The sequence below is a fragment of the Melospiza melodia genome, chromosome 12 (genome assembly GCF_035770615.1).
Source record: "Melospiza melodia melodia isolate bMelMel2 chromosome 12, bMelMel2.pri, whole genome shotgun sequence".
NCBI lineage: Eukaryota > Metazoa > Chordata > Aves > Passeriformes > Passerellidae > Melospiza > Melospiza melodia.
In genome coordinates, this window is record NC_086205.1 from 9,067,674 (window position 1) to 9,088,304 (window position 20,631).

The 20,631-nt window shown below is 42.7% G+C and overlaps 1 protein-coding gene across 5 annotated transcripts in view; it reads right to left on the reverse strand.

Annotated features, from left to right (window-relative positions):
- Window positions 1-20,631, reverse strand: part of ARMC8 (armadillo repeat containing 8) — a 62,766-nt gene that overhangs the window by 5,066 nt on the left and 37,069 nt on the right. For all 5 annotated transcript variants that reach the window (XM_063166694.1, XM_063166693.1, XM_063166692.1 and 2 more), the window contains 13 exons: window positions 19,622-19,702; window positions 18,279-18,354; window positions 18,100-18,190; window positions 14,434-14,494; window positions 11,477-11,677; window positions 8,761-8,856; window positions 7,341-7,423; window positions 6,986-7,067; window positions 5,708-5,794; window positions 4,629-4,721; window positions 4,017-4,166; window positions 2,259-2,354; window positions 218-313 (listed from right to left, as the gene is read on the reverse strand). In XM_063166694.1, coding sequence (XP_063022764.1) covers window positions 218-313; window positions 2,259-2,354; window positions 4,017-4,166; window positions 4,629-4,721; window positions 5,708-5,794; window positions 6,986-7,067; window positions 7,341-7,423; window positions 8,761-8,856; window positions 11,477-11,677; window positions 14,434-14,494; window positions 18,100-18,190; window positions 18,279-18,354; window positions 19,622-19,702 — 1,293 coding nt within the window. The remainder of the gene's footprint in view (window positions 1-217; window positions 314-2,258; window positions 2,355-4,016; window positions 4,167-4,628; window positions 4,722-5,707; window positions 5,795-6,985; window positions 7,068-7,340; window positions 7,424-8,760; window positions 8,857-11,476; window positions 11,678-14,433; window positions 14,495-18,099; window positions 18,191-18,278; window positions 18,355-19,621; window positions 19,703-20,631) is intronic.

Here is a 20,631-nt window from a genome sequence, read left to right on the forward strand (position 1 = left end):
AGTCACTGTAATGTTTTTATAGGAAATAACCCTTGGATTTTCATTTTAGTCAGTTCCTCTGTACACCCCTGCCATCCACAACTGCACTTACACCCCACTGGTTATATGGAAATTAAATGCATGGTAGTGAATAATTCACATAAAAATCCTAAAGCACATTCCTCTTTTCAGGCCTGCAAAAGACCAACACAAATCCTTTAAGAGAAATCCCCCTTACCATGTAGTATTTGATTTTCTGCAGGATGTCATCATTGGTCATAATCAGTTCTTTTGCTGTTGTGCCATCTGCTATATTGGCAAGAATACACAATGTCTGAAAGAGAGAAAAACTGGGAAGTTATTTGGCCCCAGATCACATCCCATGACAGCTTCTCGGACAGCTCTGAACTTGGGACAAACAACTCCTTTAATTAGTTTTAATATCTTTAATCTGGAGTTTCCAGCTTGCTCACATCTAGGGCCAATGCCAAGGAGTCACCAGCTGTGGGGAGCAGCCCTGGCCAAAAACATTCATCACCATTTTAAAATGAAGAGCAGCACTCATCAATTCATTGCCAGGAAGAACATTTTAAGTCTCTTATGGAAATCTGCAACATATAGGAAAGAAAACATTCCCCAGAATATAAAGCAGTCTGTTCTGTAGCAGTGGCTGGGGGGAAAGGAAAAACAACAAAGCCCAACCATTTCCACCTCGTTCTTAAGGCCAGGAAAAGGTGAGACAGAGGCATTCCTGCTGATCTGGCAGAGCAGTCATTTGTTTTCAGCAAGTCTAATCACAGCTGTCACTTGCAGAGGTAACTCCAGCTACTTCTGCAGCTGTTTTATTTCTTTAAAATTACAGAAGCCATCCCACAGGATGCCCTTGAAGCACCCTGGCCCACACTGGCACTACCTGCACAGAGCTTTGACTGGCACAGCCCCTTCCCTGGCTCTCAGGGTCACCAGGAGATGCTCCACAAGCTCCTTCCCAAAGAACTTGACCATCTTTTCTGGACATGCTGGGAGGACACTGGAGCAGGATCAGCACTTGTATGTGCTTGTGTCTAAGCTGCACTGCACTGTGTCAGCAGCTGCAGAGACTAATTACTTCCAAGCTGCTAATTACATCCTGATGAGGCTGGCAGTGACAGACACAATCACTGTCCTGCTGCAAGCAGGGGTTCTGGTGTGCAGACAGGTACTACTGGATCTTGAAATAAGAGCCAGCTGCACCACAGGGACCAAGGAAATGCTCAGTGGATATAGGCCCCAAACTCCAAAGCCCATATTCAGCCCCAGCCCTTTCCCAAGTGTCCTGGTTCTCCTGTGAAATAATTCAGATAGGTGTGGCAAAGTGAATAACCTGTAGCAATAAAGGCCATTCCTGTCACCACAGCTTTAGCAGGAAGACCTATCTAGACACATGGGGTTAATTCTCAGCTGTTTCAGACCCATTGTGTCACTAAACTTGCTAGCAAGAGTCTTTGGGGATTTTTTTTGCTAATTTTGCACTTAAATTGCCAAAGGATGCCTGTTGCCCTTCAGCCTGCTCTTCCCTGAGCAGGGATTTAGACCAGCTCTACTCCTACGCTCACTTCCCCTTCTGTTGGCCACCCATATCCAACCTAAGCCAAAGCAATCCTCTAGCATCTCCCACAGCTCCTTGCTGCCCCCATCCTTCCACACACCCCATATGAGGAAGGAACACAGTTCTCCCACTACCTGTCTTGCCTGGCACAAGAGTTATCCAGCCAAATCCTGCCCAGCTATCCTCTAGTTGCTGCTTTACACCCCCACAGCAGCTGTCCTTGTATATTGGCTCCAGGATGCCATTCCCTGCTGGCCATCTCCTCTTTCCCTCTACCTTTCCCCTTGCAGATTGGTTTTTTTTTAACTTTTAATTTGGCAGGCCAGTTCCCTCCCCACTTTTTCCTGGGCTCCACCAGGATGCTCCTTCCCCTGCTAGTGCTTCTCTTCTATTCCTACTGATCCCTTCCAGCCATGCAACAGCCCCAATTTAATTCTTCTGCTCTCACATCCCTCTTCTCTTTGCCAAACCTACGTTTGCAAAACCAATCTGAATTCAGTTCAAACAATTTTGTAACAATCCATTAGAAAGAAAAACATTCTTGTAGGTACTCAAGTTATTCATCTGACAGATCTCAGTAAAATATTCACAGCACATTATAATCCCAAACAAAAATGACATGTTGTGAAGAGTAAGCATTCTTTGCTCTTACATTTTATTCTGCCAAGACAACACAAAACACAAAAGGTACCTGCTCTTTGACTTCTATATTGTGCTCCCCTTCCAGAATGAGGGTCACTGCTTGCATGATTTGCTTCCCATGAGTACTCATTATGTGGTCTATGTGCTGCCAAAGCAAGGATGAAATACATTTAGTGTAACTCCCCAGATAAGGAAGGGACATTCCTGCTTGAATCACTCCAAGTGAGGAGTAGCAACACTGCACACAGAGCACTGCTCCCAAACCAAGAATTAATCACAGCACAAACACTTCAGAAAATTCTTCTTCATGTAGAGCCTGCTTTTGTCTGAGAGAGCATCACATGAGCCTTGGTGATGCCTTCCCTGTCACCTGGAGAGGTGACACTGCTGTCCCAGCTGCCAGGCTGAGGCCTGAACCCTGCTGACCCACGCTCTAAATGTGTGATCTGCAGTTGGAAACAACCACTTCCCTTCTGATAACCAGGGGCAATATCAGAGAGGAGTGAGAAAACTGATGTTTCTTCTCTGGTATTTGCTACTCTTGCAGGGACACTGTGCCCAGATCCAACAACCACATTTCCAAAGCCTTACAGGGCAGAGAAATAAGCCAGATGCGTTGGTTATTGTCTGAGAAACTGCCCTAAATTCACAGGGTCACAGCTCAAAAGTCACCTGATGACAGACTATGAACACCTACACTAGAATAACAGAGAAAAGATTAAACAAGATCTACTGGATTAGTTGATACCAAACACCTCAGGAGTGGCAGCAAACAGAACCAGAGATGACCAGCACACAGCACACTACAATTCTTTTAAGACCTCAGGGATTATTGTAGAACTTATTAAATTTGCTAATAATGGGATTTCATTGGAAAGCTGCTGGATGAGCTATTCTGGAGTGAATTTTGGGTAAAGGCTGAAAATGGCTGGTTCTGGCTCTAAAACCTGCCATAGGAAGCAGTGAAGCTGGCACATAGCTCCAGATGGAGAACACCTTAAGTGACAGTGACAGTTCTCAGGGTGAATTCAATGAATGACAGGCTATTAAGTATTTTTTCACATTAAGACAGAGCTAATTTTCTATCAAAGTTATTGAGACTCAATGAGTGAGAATATCAGAAGATTTTTTACAGTGACCTTTTTCTGGTAGAAACACAGTATGTGATAAATGCACAGAGAGGCCTCATGGGGTTTCCCCTCAAAAATGTTGGCTTGCCAAATTCTTGCTGCATATTTTCCCTCTGTTCTTCACAGGGAATTACACCTTTCTTTTCCTCCATCACTATCTCTTTCTCCTTATCAAAAACAACTCCTGGACTTAAATTTTCTAACCATTTTATTTCAGGGTGTAAAATGAACGTCTGCATTTTGTGAGTGCACAGTCTTACACCAAATTCACAAAGCCAGTACTACCTATGTAGATGGATAAGAAAAGATGCATTTCAAGTGCCAAGGAAGAAGAAAGACAGGTATCTTTGAGATCTGGACCTTCCTGTACACTGACTCAATGGTGCAACCCTCAGTGTTGTTTTGGACAAGTTTCACAGAGAAACTGCTATGAAAATAATGTTGCAAAGAGCTAAATGCAATGGAATTGAGCATTAAATGAAAATGTCTAGCATTACAGTGTTTCCATGGATGCAGAGGATTCGTTCAAATACCTTCTCACACTGATTTGCACATTTGCTTACAGATATTCAAATAAATCCAAGTGGTGTTTAAACAGGAAAATGTCCTGCACAGAAGCACTGGATTGGCTGCTTGTTTGATCAGCTTTCAGAAGGTCTGTGTGCAGCTCTACTTACTGGGCGAGTGGAGAGAAGATTCCTGAGCAGTCCCAAGGTTTTCATCAGAACATTTACATCGGAATCAGAAAGCAACTGAAACAACTGCTCTGTGCTCAGACCCCGCAGGATGTCTGACTTGATCTTCTGTTCTGCTTGAAATGCCATGTTCTGAAACAGACACACCTTTTAATGGATTTTTTTACCCGGGCTTTCATTCTTTTAGTAGACTATTCCCTACAAGAATATATCCTTCCTAAATTAATCTTGCAAAAAGGCTGTAATTTATGAGCAACTGCTACACACTGAATTCAATTTTCACATTGTCTTACACCTGACCTGGTTATTACCTGCTTTTATTTTCCCCCTGGCATGCTACTACTGACAGTACTGCTTCCTTGAATGATCTTGGCAACAAAATTAGTACTAGAACTGAAGAATTTGTTTTACTTTATGGATTAATGGGTGAAGTGCTCCAGGCTGATGCTGTTTTTCTTCTGCAGTTTGGTGGAACAACAAGGCAGATTTCAATTATGTCATTGTTAATAACAACTGACAAGTTCTACAAGATATGTTCCCAAGGTTTTTAAGGCACACAGTCACAAGTGGTATTTCACTGGGTGTCCTACTCACCATTAAAGCCCAAATGCCGTTCACTCGCAAGGCAAGATTTTCACTCTGGGTTAAACTACATAGAAGTTCTATGGCTCCTGATTCTAAAATAGGCTGAAAGAAGGAGGGAAAAACAGATCTTTACAACACTACTTAGACTAACTGCATGTATGAAAATACTAAAAATATACTCCTTGTATTTTATTCTTGAGCTTACAACATGTCCAGTGCCCACATGAGCTGGCCATGCCACACCCCATATCCATGACCATTTCAAAGTAGGTGTTATGAAAAAAAGTCAGATCAAGGCAGCTGCTTTCTCCTATGTCTGTGTTTGTGGAGACATGGATGCACACACATTTGTATATACATCACCTCACACTGCTGCTCACACCCCACAAACACTTGACCTGCAGTCTGCTAAAAAAAGCCCCATGGGTGGCCTCATGGCCAGTGAACTGTGCTTGGCATTATTTCAGTTAATTTGCTGTCTCACAGATATGACTGAAGCCACCAAGACCAACTGATAATTTGGTAATCCATAGAGCCCTGCAGGATCCCACACACAGCACAATCTTGAAAATATTTTCTGTAATTAAGAACTATTTTAGACTTGGGGAATTGTTGCACTGCTGTGGAGTGTTGATTTGTGTGTCTGATCTGTATGAAACACAGACTCTGCAGAACCAGATATCCTGTACTGCTCATCAGAGAACAATAAAAACACAAGACTCAGCAAAGCCAGCATTTTCAGCATTACAGTAGCAGTAATTCTCTAAGACAATGGATCACATTGCAAATTATCAGTGTGGTTTCTTCTTGTTTATGATCTTTTTAGATAACAATGTTTTACAAGTAAAAAGGAAATGACAAAACTTCATGTCTGCTTCTTTTCTTTAGAGACCAAATTAACTGTCACAGCACTGTAAGCAGATGATTTTTTTTGTTCTCAAGCCATCAGTTGCACAGCTCTGTAACATCACAGCTCCATAACATGTCACAAGCAATGACTGCCAATTAACATGCCTTTATGCTAACTGAACCATGGTGTAATCTCACTTCAGTCCATCCCCTCTCCCTGCTGCTGGCCAAGTACTCACCTCCTTGCTTGGAGAGAATTCCAGAAGAAGATTGCATAGCGTGGAAGATGCTACTACAAGAATTTCATTTGGAGCATTCTGTAAAACCTGCAGGCAGAAGGGAGAGAGAGGAATTCTGTTAGCAGGATAATGAAGAGATCACTAAAATGGAATACCTGGAATTATGCTGTAGCTGGATATTCCAGACTTCAGGAGGTGCTTCCATGCTAGCAATGCAAACCCAGACTGATACACATCACAGGACAAGCTGGAGCAATTCATTATTTCACAGAAGTCACACTTGAGAGCTTTCAGTCCAATTTAGTAGAAATCAGTGGGGACAAGCCCTGCTCTGCAAAGGACACATATGCAGAGGAAGCTCCAGGAGCCTCTTCAACCCCTTTGTACCTCGTGCTAAGCACAACACAGCAAATTCTCTAAGGAGCATCCTCTCAGAGGAGCACAGCCTGAGTCAAGTTTTGGTCCCTTATCTCTGCCTGGATCTCCAGCAGCACCAAAACACCAACTCCTGAACCAAACATGTTCCTCACTTGTTCCCTACTGCCAACAACATCTTCTGTGCTCCAGTCATTTCACTTCTGAACAGACAAGTCAAGGTGACTTCAGGAGATTCCTATGGGTGTCAATACTGCCCAAGCCTTCAGGTATGCTAGCAGTCTGTTCTGCATTTTCAAGGTCTCCAAGATGTTGAAACTGAGAAACTGGTTTATTATGTGTGTTTATGATAGTGACATTACAGGATGAGAGATGACATATATCTTACACACTTGAATCTCAATCTTGTAGAAAATTACTCTATATGACAATGTGTCTTTTTAAAGGTCTTTCTGAGCTCTTTGATTTCAACTATAGAATCTGCAATGAGATGTAAGAGGTAGAGAATCACAGAAGAAAACACAGATGTAAATTCTCTTACAGAGCTCACAGACCAAGTCTGACCCGTGCCATCCAGCCTGAGTCTGACATTAAGGGACATGTAGTGCTTGTAGTGTCCTGTGTGACCACTGAGAATAATTGAGTTTCCCTCACTGATGACAAAAAATCGCCCAAAAACAATAATGAAAAAAAGGAAACAAAAAACCAACCAAAATCAAGCACGCTTGCTGCTGTTGCTTTTTGTTGACTTATGACTCTCTTAGGAGAAGGCCCCAGGATTTTGATTTCTAGGTAATTTGTATCATGATTCTACAGCAAGGCATGCCAACTGAACAGACACCCTGTGTTCCTTGAATGGACCAGAACACTCCAGGCACTGAGACCCGACTGCTCCTCACTTACCTTCATTAAAGGCTTCCATACAGCATGATCCTGAAAACTTGTCCTGAGCTGCTGGACAGAACGGGACAAACTGTGCAAACATCTGGAATGGAAGAGAAATCCTCCCTGTGAGACATGCACACCCCCACAGGCACTGCTGTACACACCCTGCTGCCCCACAAGGACTCCTGAGCTGGGAGGGAGGCAAGGAGAAACCTGGGAACAGCCAGGAGAAAACCCTGCACCTGCCCAGGATTACTGCCCCTCTCCCCCAGGAGGGCTCCCAAGAGCAGAACTGAGATCAGAGTGGCTCTCAGGCAGTGACAGGAGTTGTCCCAGTGCAGCCCAGGCTCTGCAGGGACAAGGACAGGCTCACCTGACTGCAGCCAAGCGCACCTTGATGCTGGACTCGGACAGGCCGTTAACGATGCGGTCCATCATGTTCTCAGTCTCAATGATCTGCACCAAAGAACCCAGGTCAGTGCACAGCTCACAGCATCCATGGCTTGCTGGGGTTTGGCTGCAGCATCTTCAGTGTTACATATAACAACTGCAGCTAAAACCAGCATGCCACACTCTCTTGCCAGATTAAGTGGAAATTTTGTGTATCTACAGACAATTAGGAAATAAAAAATCTGATGTTCCACTATGGCTTTTAATCAAGCAACAAGAGGGTGATTTTTCTATATAAGTATCCATCTCTTTATCTATATAAACACATAAATTACCCTTAATGTCATATTAAAGCAAAAGTGAGCATGTGTGAGTGCACACAACATATAAAATCTACAGATCAGAGATAGGTTGTAGAGCTGTGAGCTCTAGATAAAAAATATCTAGTAGCTCACCTGCCATACTTAGACAAGGCCAGCACAAACACTTAAGACCAGTACAAAAGGCAGTTAATACCCAGATGAATGATGGATTTTGTATAATCAATCAACTTTGGCATGTACACAGCCACTGCTTATTAAAAGCTGTGTAAAAGGAGGACCTTCACTATTAACTAAAGCAACAAAACAGGAGTTTATGGTGTTGAATTCTGGAGATCTGAATGGTTCCCCACTGATAAATCCTCCTGATGTTATCTTTTCACCCTCTGTTTACCTGCCTCTTCCTTCTGCTTTTCCCTTTTAACCAGCAAACAAACTCAGAAAACATTCCTGTCTTCTGCACTTGCTATATGACACTGCAAATCCATGATTAATTTTAAAAAATGCTCCTTCTAATTATTCATTTATTAAGTTCCCCCCACTTTCCACACATTAATTTTTAACAATGTGAGTGACCCAAGCAACTAATCTCTTTGCTGTAATCTTTGAATCACCAACTGCTTTGTTATGACAGTGCAAGGCCTTGGTCACTTGAGAATCAGGAAACAAATTCTGACTTTGTTTATGAGCAGACTTTCCAGAGGTTTTTTAAACATTTGTCATATAATGGAATAAATGAGAACAGAGGTGTATTGTCTGTCTCAGAACACAAGTTTCAGAAATTTCTCATATGCCACAACAATATTCCTTATGAGCAGCCAAGTACCAAAAATGCTGAAGGACAACTCCTTGCGCAAGTCTAGTTCATCACTGTGAAGATGCTCACACAACTAAACTTTTGTTATACTCTGATAGCAGGACGTTAATTTTTCCACCAATTCCACAAAATATGAAAATTCCTATTAATGGAGGAGAGAGGCCTCATTTCAACCTATTAGCATCATAACGGGGAGGCCCCTGGGAGGGTGGGAATTGCTGCTTTCCCTGTGGCTGAGCAGACCCCAGCAGGCTCCCTGGGCTCACCTTTTTGCGGATGTCCTCGTCGTTGGCCCCCAGCGAGGCGTAGAGCTTGAAGGCAGCCTGGCGCAGCTCGTGAGCGTGCTTCAGGTCATGGTCCAGCTGGGAACACAGCACAGGCTCAGTCCCCAGAGCAGCTGCAGTGTCATATTCTGCTTTGTTCTACACTGCTGCTTACCCACTGTCTTGGTCTGCCACCCCAGGGGCAGCCAGAAGCACAAGGTGCTGCCCCCTGAGCTCATCACGCAATAACCAGAGTTAAGACTATGGCTCATTTCTCTACTGAGTAATAGAGAGGACAACTTGGTCTTCAATTTGAGGCCAAAACAAGGTTAGGACTCTATCAAGACCATATTCAGGTAAAAGCTATTCTTATCTCTCAACAGAGACTTACAGGAACTAGCCAGAAGGAGTGAAAATACTGAGAGAGAATCAAGACAAGTTTTATCAAGAGAACTGAAGCAAAACCAGGAGCCGAAGTTGGTCTCTAAATCTCATGCTGTGTTAAGGAGGGTGAGGTTGGATATCAGGAAAAGGTTTTTCCCCCAGAGGGTGCTGGGGCACTGAACAGCCTCCCCAGGGAATGGGCACAGCCCCGAGGCTGCCAGAGCTCCAGGAGAGTTTGGACAATGCTCTCAGGGGTGCCCAGGGTGGGATTGTTGGGGTGTCTGTGCAGGGCCAGCAGCTGGACTCGATGATCCCTGGCGTCTCAGCATATTCTACTATTTTATGATAATTAATGGGAGCACTAAAGGCATCATAAAATAGTGGTGTTTGAGATTGACCTTGCTTGGAACAGCAAATTTGAGCTCTCAGATCTCCTCATGTTCTCCACTGAGAATAATTCTGTGACTGACTATCCTCAAAATTCAGTTCCAAAATGTTCTACCAAACAATGCAATCTTCAAAGTCTACACAAAATGCCAGGAAAATGACAGTATAAAGTAGAAAAGTGCTGAAATAAAAGAAATGTCAAAAATAAAGCTCTATGAGTAATTCTCTCCAGTGCAGCTATATTGGAGCAGAAGTATTAAAATATTATTTTATAAATATTTTAATATTATGTTATAAATATTTTAAGCAGACAAGTTCTCTGTTTGGCAGATTCCTCACTCACTCCTCACGTAGTTTTACCTTACAGGGTGCAGTTCCAAGCACTCTGTTCAAAGTCAGTACCCTGGATTCCCAGCTGGCTGCCTCTACAGAGTTACTGCACACTCAGAGCACTGTCATAATATTTAGAATTGCCCCACTCACTTTTGGAACCTGATCATATTTTTGATGCTACAGCCAACATTCATTACTCCTCAATAAGCTGCTAAACTTCTTTTTGCTCAGTTTTTTATACTGTAACTAATTTTTTTTAATGTTTCATTTGCATTTTTACAGAGCATTCAAGAGGCTCTCTATGCAGAATTAACCCCATTCTATCAGGGTCACAGAAATTACCCTGCCCCTTGGGCCAGTTTCAGAAAAAAGCAAAGCTCTGTAATGTATTTTTTGGGCTCTTTCTAATAATCAGTTTCAGCAAGACTCCAAGGTACATCTGGTCTCTGTTTATCCAATGTCTTGCAAGTGCAGATAACTCCTAATATGAAACAGTGCACGACATCCACATGCTTTTGTGCTTAAACACAACAGAACCACCTCTGAATTTCAGATTTTCCACAGATCTGACCTAAGAATTGAAAACAAATCTCTCTTCACATGGACTATTCATCTCTTATGAAGCTGAAATGTGCTGGTTCCTAAAGGCAAGATGTTTAAACTTGGGAGGATGGGAAGACCAGATATGCACACTTTTGTGTGGTTAATGAAGTCTCCAAAGAGCAGTGACTGAGCCTTGGAGAGTACAAACATCAAAAATCAAGTCCTGCTGCACCTATGGTCACCTTTCAATTGAGGACCTCAGGCACCAGGTTGTGGCAGCAGCTCTCTGGCCACAGAGGGTGGGCACAGACTTTTTTAGAAAAACCTTGAGAAGCTGTGGGGAACTCAGAGGAAAAGAATTCAAACAATTATTATCTCTCTTTCTGTAACCATTGTTTATAGATATGGTTCTCTAGAGTGTGTTATATTGGTTGATAATCACCAATAGTGTGTGAGGAGTTTTCACTTTGAGACCAATCAGGTCTTAGGTCTTATAAGAATATGGAGGGGCTTGAGAGCTGGCTTGCAAGCAAAGCTGAGTTAATAGAAGAAATACCAATTGATGATTTTTGAGCGTATGTATAGCAAGGAAGAAGACAAGGCTGTCAGCACAGAAACAGATTAGAAAAGATACATGAACATTTTTGTAAGCTAGACTACATGCATAAGTAGATGTGTCTACGTGCCTTATGAAATTTCTGTCAAACTTTTGCCAATTATATTGACGTTAATTGCTTTGCACCAATGAATATAAGAAGTTATTGTGATGTAGTTAATGACTTAAGATCACGCTTCTTTAAGAGTATATAAGCTGGAGAACACGCAGAATAAAAAACTTTTTCTTCTTAGACCCTGATCATGTGTGTATGTCACATCCAGCCTAACAGTGACATAAGAACTGTAGATTTCTAACAATAAAGTGTCTTTATGGATCATGAAATCAATGCTATGTGGTACCAGACTGGGGGCCCTACCACACCAGGTTTAACCAGGTTTAAAAAGGCCCATCCTGAGCTGGATTCTTTTTGGTTTTGCCCATTGCTCAAGGCCCAGAGCAGGTCAGGGAGCTCACCCTCTTGATGTCGGTGATGGCGCTGACGGAGCTGGGGTACTTGAAGTAGTCGGCCAGCATGACGATGAGGTGGTCGGTGATGCTGGCCATCCTCTGCAGCTCCACGTCTGTCTCTATCAGGTAGGCCAGAGTCTCTGCCCCCTCCACCCTCTCCTCCAGCAGTCTGTCCTTACTGCACATTCGAACCAAGCATGGCAGAGTCTGCAGAGATGAAATAAAAGGAGTTTCTAGTGTAGCTGCATTGATAAAGAAACTCCAAAGAAATGAAACAACTGTCCTACAGCAATGCTCTGCAGTGTTCTTTAGATAAGAACTTTCACACACACATTTCAGTGGGTTCAGAGACTCCACACACAGAAGAATTGTTCAGGCATTGCTGAGTGCACAATGTCCTACTTTCACACAACCTCTCACACAGCCAAAATCATGCAATGTTTGGAAGTAAACATAAACAAAGTTTGACAAAGCCTTGTAAAAATTTTTATAAATCCCCTCAGAAGCTGATATTTTCACAGGCCTGTTCTTGCTACACACCAGAACCAGAAGTACCCAAGCTGCCCTCAAGCACTTGACCCCCCCTGCCCTTCTGTGATCCAGGATTAACTAAGGACAATGCAGTCAGAAATAATCTCAGGGTTCCTTTCCCACACACTGGCTGCCTGGAGCAGAGGGTAAGGGAGGAATACTCCTCAGCAAGCAGCATATTTGATCAACCAGAAAAGCTAACCTGGAATCCAGGTCCATTCTGCCTTCCCTGACATCCCCTCTACCTTGGTTACACCCACACAACAGTTTTGCTCCACCTTCTCTACTGAACAGAAAAACCAATCAAGTCTTTCTTTACCAGAAGCCCAAGGAAAAGTACTTAACTCTGGACAGGCCAATTCTCCAAGAGCTGGGACTCTGCTCCCTCAAGCCTTCCAAATATGAAAATGGACAAGGAATAACACCAAGGTTTGTGCTTGTGCAATGCCACCAAGTTCAACAGAATAACTCTGGTAAATGTGGCTCAGAGGTATGTTGTGGGGACCTGAAATAACATTTACCCATTGACTGTTCAAATTATTAAACAGATAAATACCTGATCTCCATTGCACAGGAAACAGGACTTGCCTGCATATTTTAGAAAGCTAGATGCCACCTCAAAGACTGTCACTGAGGTGGTGAATCTTGCAGCTAATCCAGTGAGCCAAAGCACTCCCTTCTGCAGACCTGGCCTTGAGGCAGCAGGGAAGATTGTACACAGGCTCTCAAAAATTACATCCATGTGGAGTAAGAAAGAAAAGAAATAAAGAATTCCATGTCTAAATCACAAAGACAATGTATTTCTTAATTCTTTCCAAGGTCAAATGGCCTGAAATGAAATGAGCTATTTCTTGGAACTCAAGGGCTGGGCATTGTTAAGTCACTGGCTGCATGCACCCAAGAAACACAGATCTCATGTTTTTCAACACTAAGCAATTCCATCTGCTCAAAAACAGAGGCAAGAATTCTGACAGACACATTTTAACTGTTCCATTGGACCTACAGGTCAGTACAGTGCAATTAATGCACAGGAGTAGGGGGCTGTGTAGGGGTGTAAGGTGGAAAGCCACAATGCACACCTGGCCAGCAGATAAAAGTCTAGAAATGGACTGTAAAGATGGAATATCTAATTTTCATGGTATGGCTGGGATGTATCTGGGTTATCTGGACAGTTTCATTATTAGGATTCCAGAGAAATCATTTCCCTTCCCATCAAATCCATTATTTATCAGCCTTCCCTGCCCTTCTCAAGGGATTTTATTTTTTCCCCATGTTGCAGGCCAACCCACTACCCAAACTGAGCAATGAAAGTAAATTAAAACCATTTTGGAAATACACATTCTTGACTGGCCCCCAAATGCAGAAATTTTGATAGCAAAGGGTCAATAATTCCTGAATGCTAAAGGGGCCATCACTTCAGCTCAGCAGAGGTTGAAGGATTTGGGGCTGGATTAAGCACAGGGACACTGTGTTATCTTGCAAGTATGAGCTCCTGGAGGAGGAATCACTGGGATGCTTTGAACAAGGCAAAGGTTCTGTGCCTTCCTTCTCCCCTCACTTTTTTTTTGTCTACTCTCAAGTACTACAACACATTTAATGCCACAGCCTCAAACATGGATTTGTGCTGAAACAGCTTCCACAAGGAAAAAATGCTGCTTTTGCTGTGAGCTGGCCCAAGCACATCCCTTTGCAAAGGTTTCAAAGGATGGTGGTTTTGAACAGGGCCCACGTGGAGCATGTGCAGCTCCACAGGGCGGGGTCCAGCTCCCAACAGTGACCTGCCATTGGCAGCAGGCCCTGCTCCCTGTCCCAGGGCAGAGCAGCTCTGGAACATACATGTCCTGACCAGGGCACAGCCCAACATGGGGGATTCATGAAGGGAAGGCATTTTCAAAGAGGTTTGCAGGAGAGAGGGGTTGGGAGAACGGAACTGTTGCCCCAGTTTTCTGGGGTTGTAGGGAGAAAGGAGGGCAGAGAATTGGAGTGTCAATTTGGACCAAAGCTAAGGAAGAGGGTGAGGGAGAATGATGCAGCTTGGCTTCCTCAGCTGTGCAGTACCAGGTGCCAGTGCAGAACAGATGCCAATATGCACACTGGAATGAACAGTACATTGCACTTTCTTGCACAAAAAGACAGGAGGGGCAGGCCTTTGTCTCAGCCAACATGTAGATTTTTTATCTATCATTACTTGAGGAAATAAAGGAAATCAGGGGGCTATTTTGTTTTAATTAAAAAAAAACCTCAGGAGAACTTGGTGCTTTGCAATCTTTGGTGTAACAGATTTTGTGCTACCTTTTATATGAGAAAATAAAACCAGGATAAACCTACATGAGAAAACCTTTTGAACAGAGAACTGTTTGAGGATCTGTCATGGTTAGCTCAAAAAGAATTATTCTGTATTTACAAGGTGGTTGAAGCAGGACACAGCTCACCTTCAGAACGATGCAGGGATCGTCCGTCCGTATTGCTCCAGCTCTGCACATGGAAGTAAGGCTGCAACAACACAACAAGACACTGTCACCTACCATGGCTGGGGTGCACTCCAGCTGCTGCACAACATCTGTCCCAATGAAACATCCTCCTGTGTTTGATTTAAATACATCACAGCTTACTAGGGCTGGGCACACAAACTCCTCCAGGTGCACTTTCTGTCAGTTTGCAGCGCAGGAACCCTGGCAGGATCACTGATCAATACACACAGCACACACTGCCACCAAGGGCACACCACCACCCTGCCTGAGCCCCACACCTGTTGTCATCTTATGGCAGGGGTTCCATACTGCTGTCTCCTATCACAAAGGTTCCATACCTTCTTGGAGTTTCTCATGGTCCGCTCCTCAGAGCTCTGACTCTTTCTTCTTCACAAAGCAACTCCAGTTCCCTTCCCACCCAGCCACCCCACTCTTTTATAGCATCTTCTTCTCATTGGTCACAGCTGTGGCCTGTTAAAGCCAGGCCTGTTCCTAATCTTTGATAATTGGCCCAGCTGCAACTCCTTAGGGGTAAGATTACTTTCTACACTATCTTTCTTATATTCTATCCCCCTACATACATTCAAAAGGAATAGCCTGCACTAAGCAAAGGTGCAACACACCCAGACCTTCCTCTAAGTACCTGCCCCTGGGAGTGCAGCCATGAGCACAGGAACACAGCCTGACAGCTCAGGCACAGAGATCCAGGCCCTGCCCCAGCCCAGGAGAGGTGGAATTGCTCTGCTGCCTGTCCACAGGCAGGGCTTTACACTGTGCAGGGACCAGCACGCCCTCACTCACAATGAACCCAGCCAAGGCTCTGACACTGCACCAAGCCAGCATTTGGTCCTTATTAGACAACAGCTCACAGTGGATATGACAACCACAAGGTCTCACACAGCATCACACACATTCCAAGTTCTTTGTTAATGTACTTGTAAAGTGCCCCAAACTACCAGAAATGCAAAACAGTTCACCCATCAAAGAAAGTGTTTTACTTTGAAGTGGTTTTGTTTTTACCTGCTCTGCTACAAGACAGTGGAACGGAGCTGGAGGGGAACTGCTGTGCACCACTTTCTCTTCTTTTAGCTTCTGAACTAACCACTGGAGCTGGTTTTATCATGTCACAGTGGAGGTTAAAAAATGTAACTGTATTTCAATAAAGGTAACTTAAAACTAACATGCCTAGACCCTCAGTTGGGCAGGCTGAAGTTCTCAATCAGAACTGCTCAGCTAAGGAACAGCAATGTGCTCATATAACCATGGTGTGTTTCACCACATCCCTGAGCTCCTTCCAAGGGCCCAGAGTGAGTTCTTTCACCTCAGAGGCAGCCACACTGATCCTCATTCTGAGTACATTCACAATCAGAACTCTCTTAATATATTATTTTCAGAAAGTAAGAGATAAGACTTGAATATTAGCACAGAGATCATGTGCTAAACTTTTACTGCCCAAGCCTTGCAGCTGACAGCAGGAAACTCTTTTTCACACCTGCACTCAGGAGGAAAGCACTCATCCTGCAGCTGCCATTTAGTCTGGTGAGAACCTATTTGCCAGGCAAAGTAGCTTTATTTCAGCAATGAAAGAAAGTAATTTTTGACTTCAGGTAACATAGGCTTGGCTTAGCTGGAAGCAATTCTGGTGATTTTAGCAGGAAAGGTTACTGCTCCATTTATAGCTGCAGAGCACTTTCCCAAGGGGCATCCTGATCTTCCCTCTGTCCCAACACTGCTGCTCAAGGGAAGGATCTTTGCTGCATTTCAATCAAAAGGTATTACCTTGAGTCTTCCAAGTCTACTTCAATTGCTGAGGGAAAAGAAAGGGAACTTCTTAAAGTAGTCTTGTATGCCAGTTCATATTCAATAGAAATTATAGAGAAATTCAAGAGGAAAAAACCCTCCTAGATCTGCATTCCAAAGAGTGTAATGACAAATCAGAAGAACTGCAGATTAACTGACTGAAACTGGCAAGGTAGGGGTGAAATCTAATTTACAAGCAGAAAAAAATCTATGACAATTTAAACCTACTACTCTCATTAATAAAATGGAAGAGAGAGTCTGACTTGGAGGCAATCAGGTAGGAGATGGACCCACAGAAGAAAAAGCAGCAGGGCTTTGCAAACTCAGACTGCTGTAAAATTGAGAGCCCTAAGAAGGATGAGTGCCTGTGGACTAATTGGGAGAAACCCAATCTGAAATTGAAGACTGGTTTGTCTGCCATTTCCCTGCAATTTTCTTTTGCTGCTTTTCACATCACTTTCTTTCATGCTTCAAAGATGAGCCAAAGTACTGCAAAGCAACAGCAGAAGATGGTCTCCATTTCCTTCAATCAGCAAAGAACATCAGCAGACCTGGGAATGTCCATCTCAGAACAATTCCAACTCCAGCCTGTCTTTAAGACTTGTCAACTGCTTTATATCTCAAGATTAGTAAAAAAATTGCTTTTAAGTATGTCATTCTCTATGTATTTTCTGACTTCTCAAAGAAACACTGATTCTCAAATAAATCAATCAGAACTGAGACTGCTACAGTGCAATTAATTTAACTTGCCTTCTTCACTAAAAATTGCCTAACAAAACCAGTAAAACCAGACTGCTTGGGCCAATTGTGGTTGGAATTGAGGCTGGGAAGTCCCAAGACATACCACCTACATGGAGTGGGATTACCCAAGAACCCCCCTCATAGATGTGCACATCACTGAAACTGCTTTCATGCATGAGTTGGGGCATCACAACCTGGCAGCATTCTTCCTACCCCACCTGTTCCTCATCCAGAATCAAGAGACTTGTACTGACACAAGTGGCTGTGAAATTGTTTGGTGAACTTAGAGAACTCATTTGCTCCTTGTCAAAAAAAGCCATCAAAAACTAAAATAATCATCAAGCAACACATCAGTGACCAAACTCCTGAGTTAAACTTAATTTTAGTGGTTCATACCAATGGGTGATTTTATCTCTTGAACCCCCTGGAGTGATTAATTTCATTGCTATCAACACAAGAAAAGGAAAATGGTCCTAAAGGGTGTCAATCCCAGCTTATGGAGTGAGCATAACCAGGGTGCTGCTATTACAGAACTGGGTCACATCTTGTCACTGGGTAGGAAGTCATTATGGATCTGCACACAAATGTGCCCACACCAGCAGGGAAAGCTGAAGTACAAAATTAACTAATAACATTAATTCTGCGGTATGAGCTCATGAAGCCTGAAGAACAATCTGTTTTATTTAAAACAGTTGGGTAGAGGGACTAACTCTGCTCTCCCATTCTCTTGATGCAGTCTCCAACACAGCACAGCCACCAAGGATGATAGTTCAGGACTGTGCTCTGCCTGTTCAAAGCAAAACTTATCAAATCTAAGATATGTGTGAAAACCCATATGGCTGAACACACATTCCTCACAAAACTGCTGCCCAGCTATATTTTTCCCTGCTTATGTAGCAAAGAGGGAAAGTTACATTATAAAATGGGGTGAGACCCACTTGTTCAAGGATTCAGATAATGCAAACAATATCTTTAATTATTCCTAAGATTTTACATCCCATATTACTTTGAAACAAGGAAGAAGGGAGCAGTTGAACAGTAAGGATTAAACTCTCTGCTATTTCCCCAGTTCCTGAAGACAATTACCATTTGGCTGACGTGAGCTGCATTTCAATGGGCTTGTCCCTTTGTAACATCTTCACAAAAATCTGTGGTAACAATTCTCCATCAACAGACACTGCAAAGAGAGAGAGCTCCAAGTCATTCTCATTCAGCCAGGCAAAAAGTGAATGTCAAACCAGCAGGAGCAGCAGCATTGCACTCACCATTGACCAGAGTCATGGATACCTGGGGGTTCTCAAAGGCAAGAACTGAGAAGCATTTCAATGCCTGCATTCGGACCTGTGTAAAAACATGATATGAAATATCGACTCTGACTTCAAAGCAAAACTGGGCTACACAGCTGGATAGGCTTGTAGAAAACAATGTCATATAATCAACAAGAAATTGAGATAAAGAATCATGGCAGATGGAAACATCTAACTCAAATCCTGATTTCTGTCATCTCCCTGTTGGAACTATTCTTCTGTAGGGTATGTTGTAAACTCTGAAGAAAACCAGCAAGGTTAAAACTTAGGAACTAAACAGGAAATACTGGTCTTATTTGTAATGCCTCACAAATGTGTAAAAAACAACAGAAGAATAGAAGAATACTATATAACAATGATACTTTTACTTTTCAGGACTCATAAGTACATTAGAGACCCAGAAATATGTACCCTTGAGATTTCTATTTCAAATCCTTCAAAGGTGGGCTTACTGAAATGTCTAAAGAGAGCCATCCAACTGCAGTGATTCCAAACTAATCTTAGAACAAATGTACATTCCAAGTTTTACTGCCATTACACAGCCTCAGGTATCACCTGGATGAAAAGTATGGACAAATTTCTTCATCTTGGCTCCTCCTTCTTCAGTCCAAAGTTTTGATTTAATCAATGTTTCATGGCTGCCTAGTTCCTGAAATCTTTATAACTTCATTTTTGCCACAGGGAAGATAACCATTATCACCTTCCCAGAGCACAGAACCCAGAACAGTTCAGGTATTAGTCTTTGACTTGCCCTTATACAGCTGCACATGTTTAAACTGTGTTCTTGTCTTCACAAGTGCAAGGACTGAGAAGGAGCTGACCCTCCTGGCCACCAAGTTACAGGTAAAGTGTGATGTCTCTGAGGTGATGGTCCAGGATAGACTTCCAAAACACAACAGAGAAGGGAGCAGAGACTCAGGAATTCAGGGAGCACAACACACAGGCAGCTGGTGGCCTCCACACATTCCACACCCATCTATTTTTACAGGTAGGACTTCCTTTTCAGGACAGGCCACACTTGCATCTCTTCAGCTTAACTTCTTATTCTCATTTATTGTTCAACAAATTGACCACTTGGGCTGCCAAGTGCCTGCTCCTCTCTGGAGCAATGCTAGGCTTTAACTTCACAGTACAATAGCTCTGGTTTTGACAGAATATGGCAAGTAAAAGCAACTGTTATTCTACAAATACACATCATACCTGTTTATACCTTTGGTTCACAGCACAGACATGGTTTTTATAATCTCCATTTGAATTCTTTTCATAAACATATGTTAAACAGAGTAGATGAAATGCCTTACTTTGTAGGAGGTGGAGACCAGCAGATGTGCAATGTTCTGAACAGCTCCATGGTTAAATAAGATTGTCTGGTGATCTGGACCCTTCAAAGGAAACATAACACAGGGTTTTTTAAGACAACATGCAAGAGATTTCCACTGTCTGCAATTTATTGTTAAATATTTAAGATACATTTCCTAACATTTACTTTGTAATCAGCTGGCATAACAATTTTATTTTTTATATATATATATAAACAACTTCAACTTATATCTTTATAGCATTTGTTCTTTTATGGTAATCATTTCAACTCTTCAATAGGCAATGACATGAGTTCTCACAAATGAAGAAACATGAATAGAAAACTTCTGTTTCTACTCTTCCTACTGGAAGCAACTGAAAGCTCCTGATTTTCTCTACAAATCACATAAAAGATCAGCAGTCACTAATGTCTTCCTCATTGTTAATATTAAGCATTTTCAACAATTCTAACTGCAAAAGGGAAGAGGTTTCTTCTAAAACTGGTTCCAGACAGCGTGACAGTCCTTTGAGGAGAAATTCACATTTTCCTCCAATTTTTTATTATTTATTATTTCAGTTTCAAGCATGTTTGGCCATAAATTTGGCCAGCCATCACCTATTACTGACTTCAAGATCTAAGTTGGTAATGGCTGACATGTCAGTATTGTTTCCAAAACAGCCTTTGGAATTGAACATAAATAATAAATTTTGCAAGAGAAAGGTCTAAGAACTTCTGTAGCACGACAAGGCTTGATAAAATTGAAAAAACAACATGAAATCTCAACACTTGCAGCCCTCAGCAGTCTCTTGCCAAAGCTGATCTGTGACTTGCAAACCTCTCTTTAAAAGTAGGTTCATAGCTCTGGTCATCTCTGCATTAAGCACAGGCTATGCACATTTAAATTCAGCTTACAGGATGCCACAGCATTTATCATCCCTCCATGCATTTCCTTGACTAATCTGCAAGTGAAGAGAGTCTCTCCACTCCTTAATCTCTAGTTCAAACCTGGCT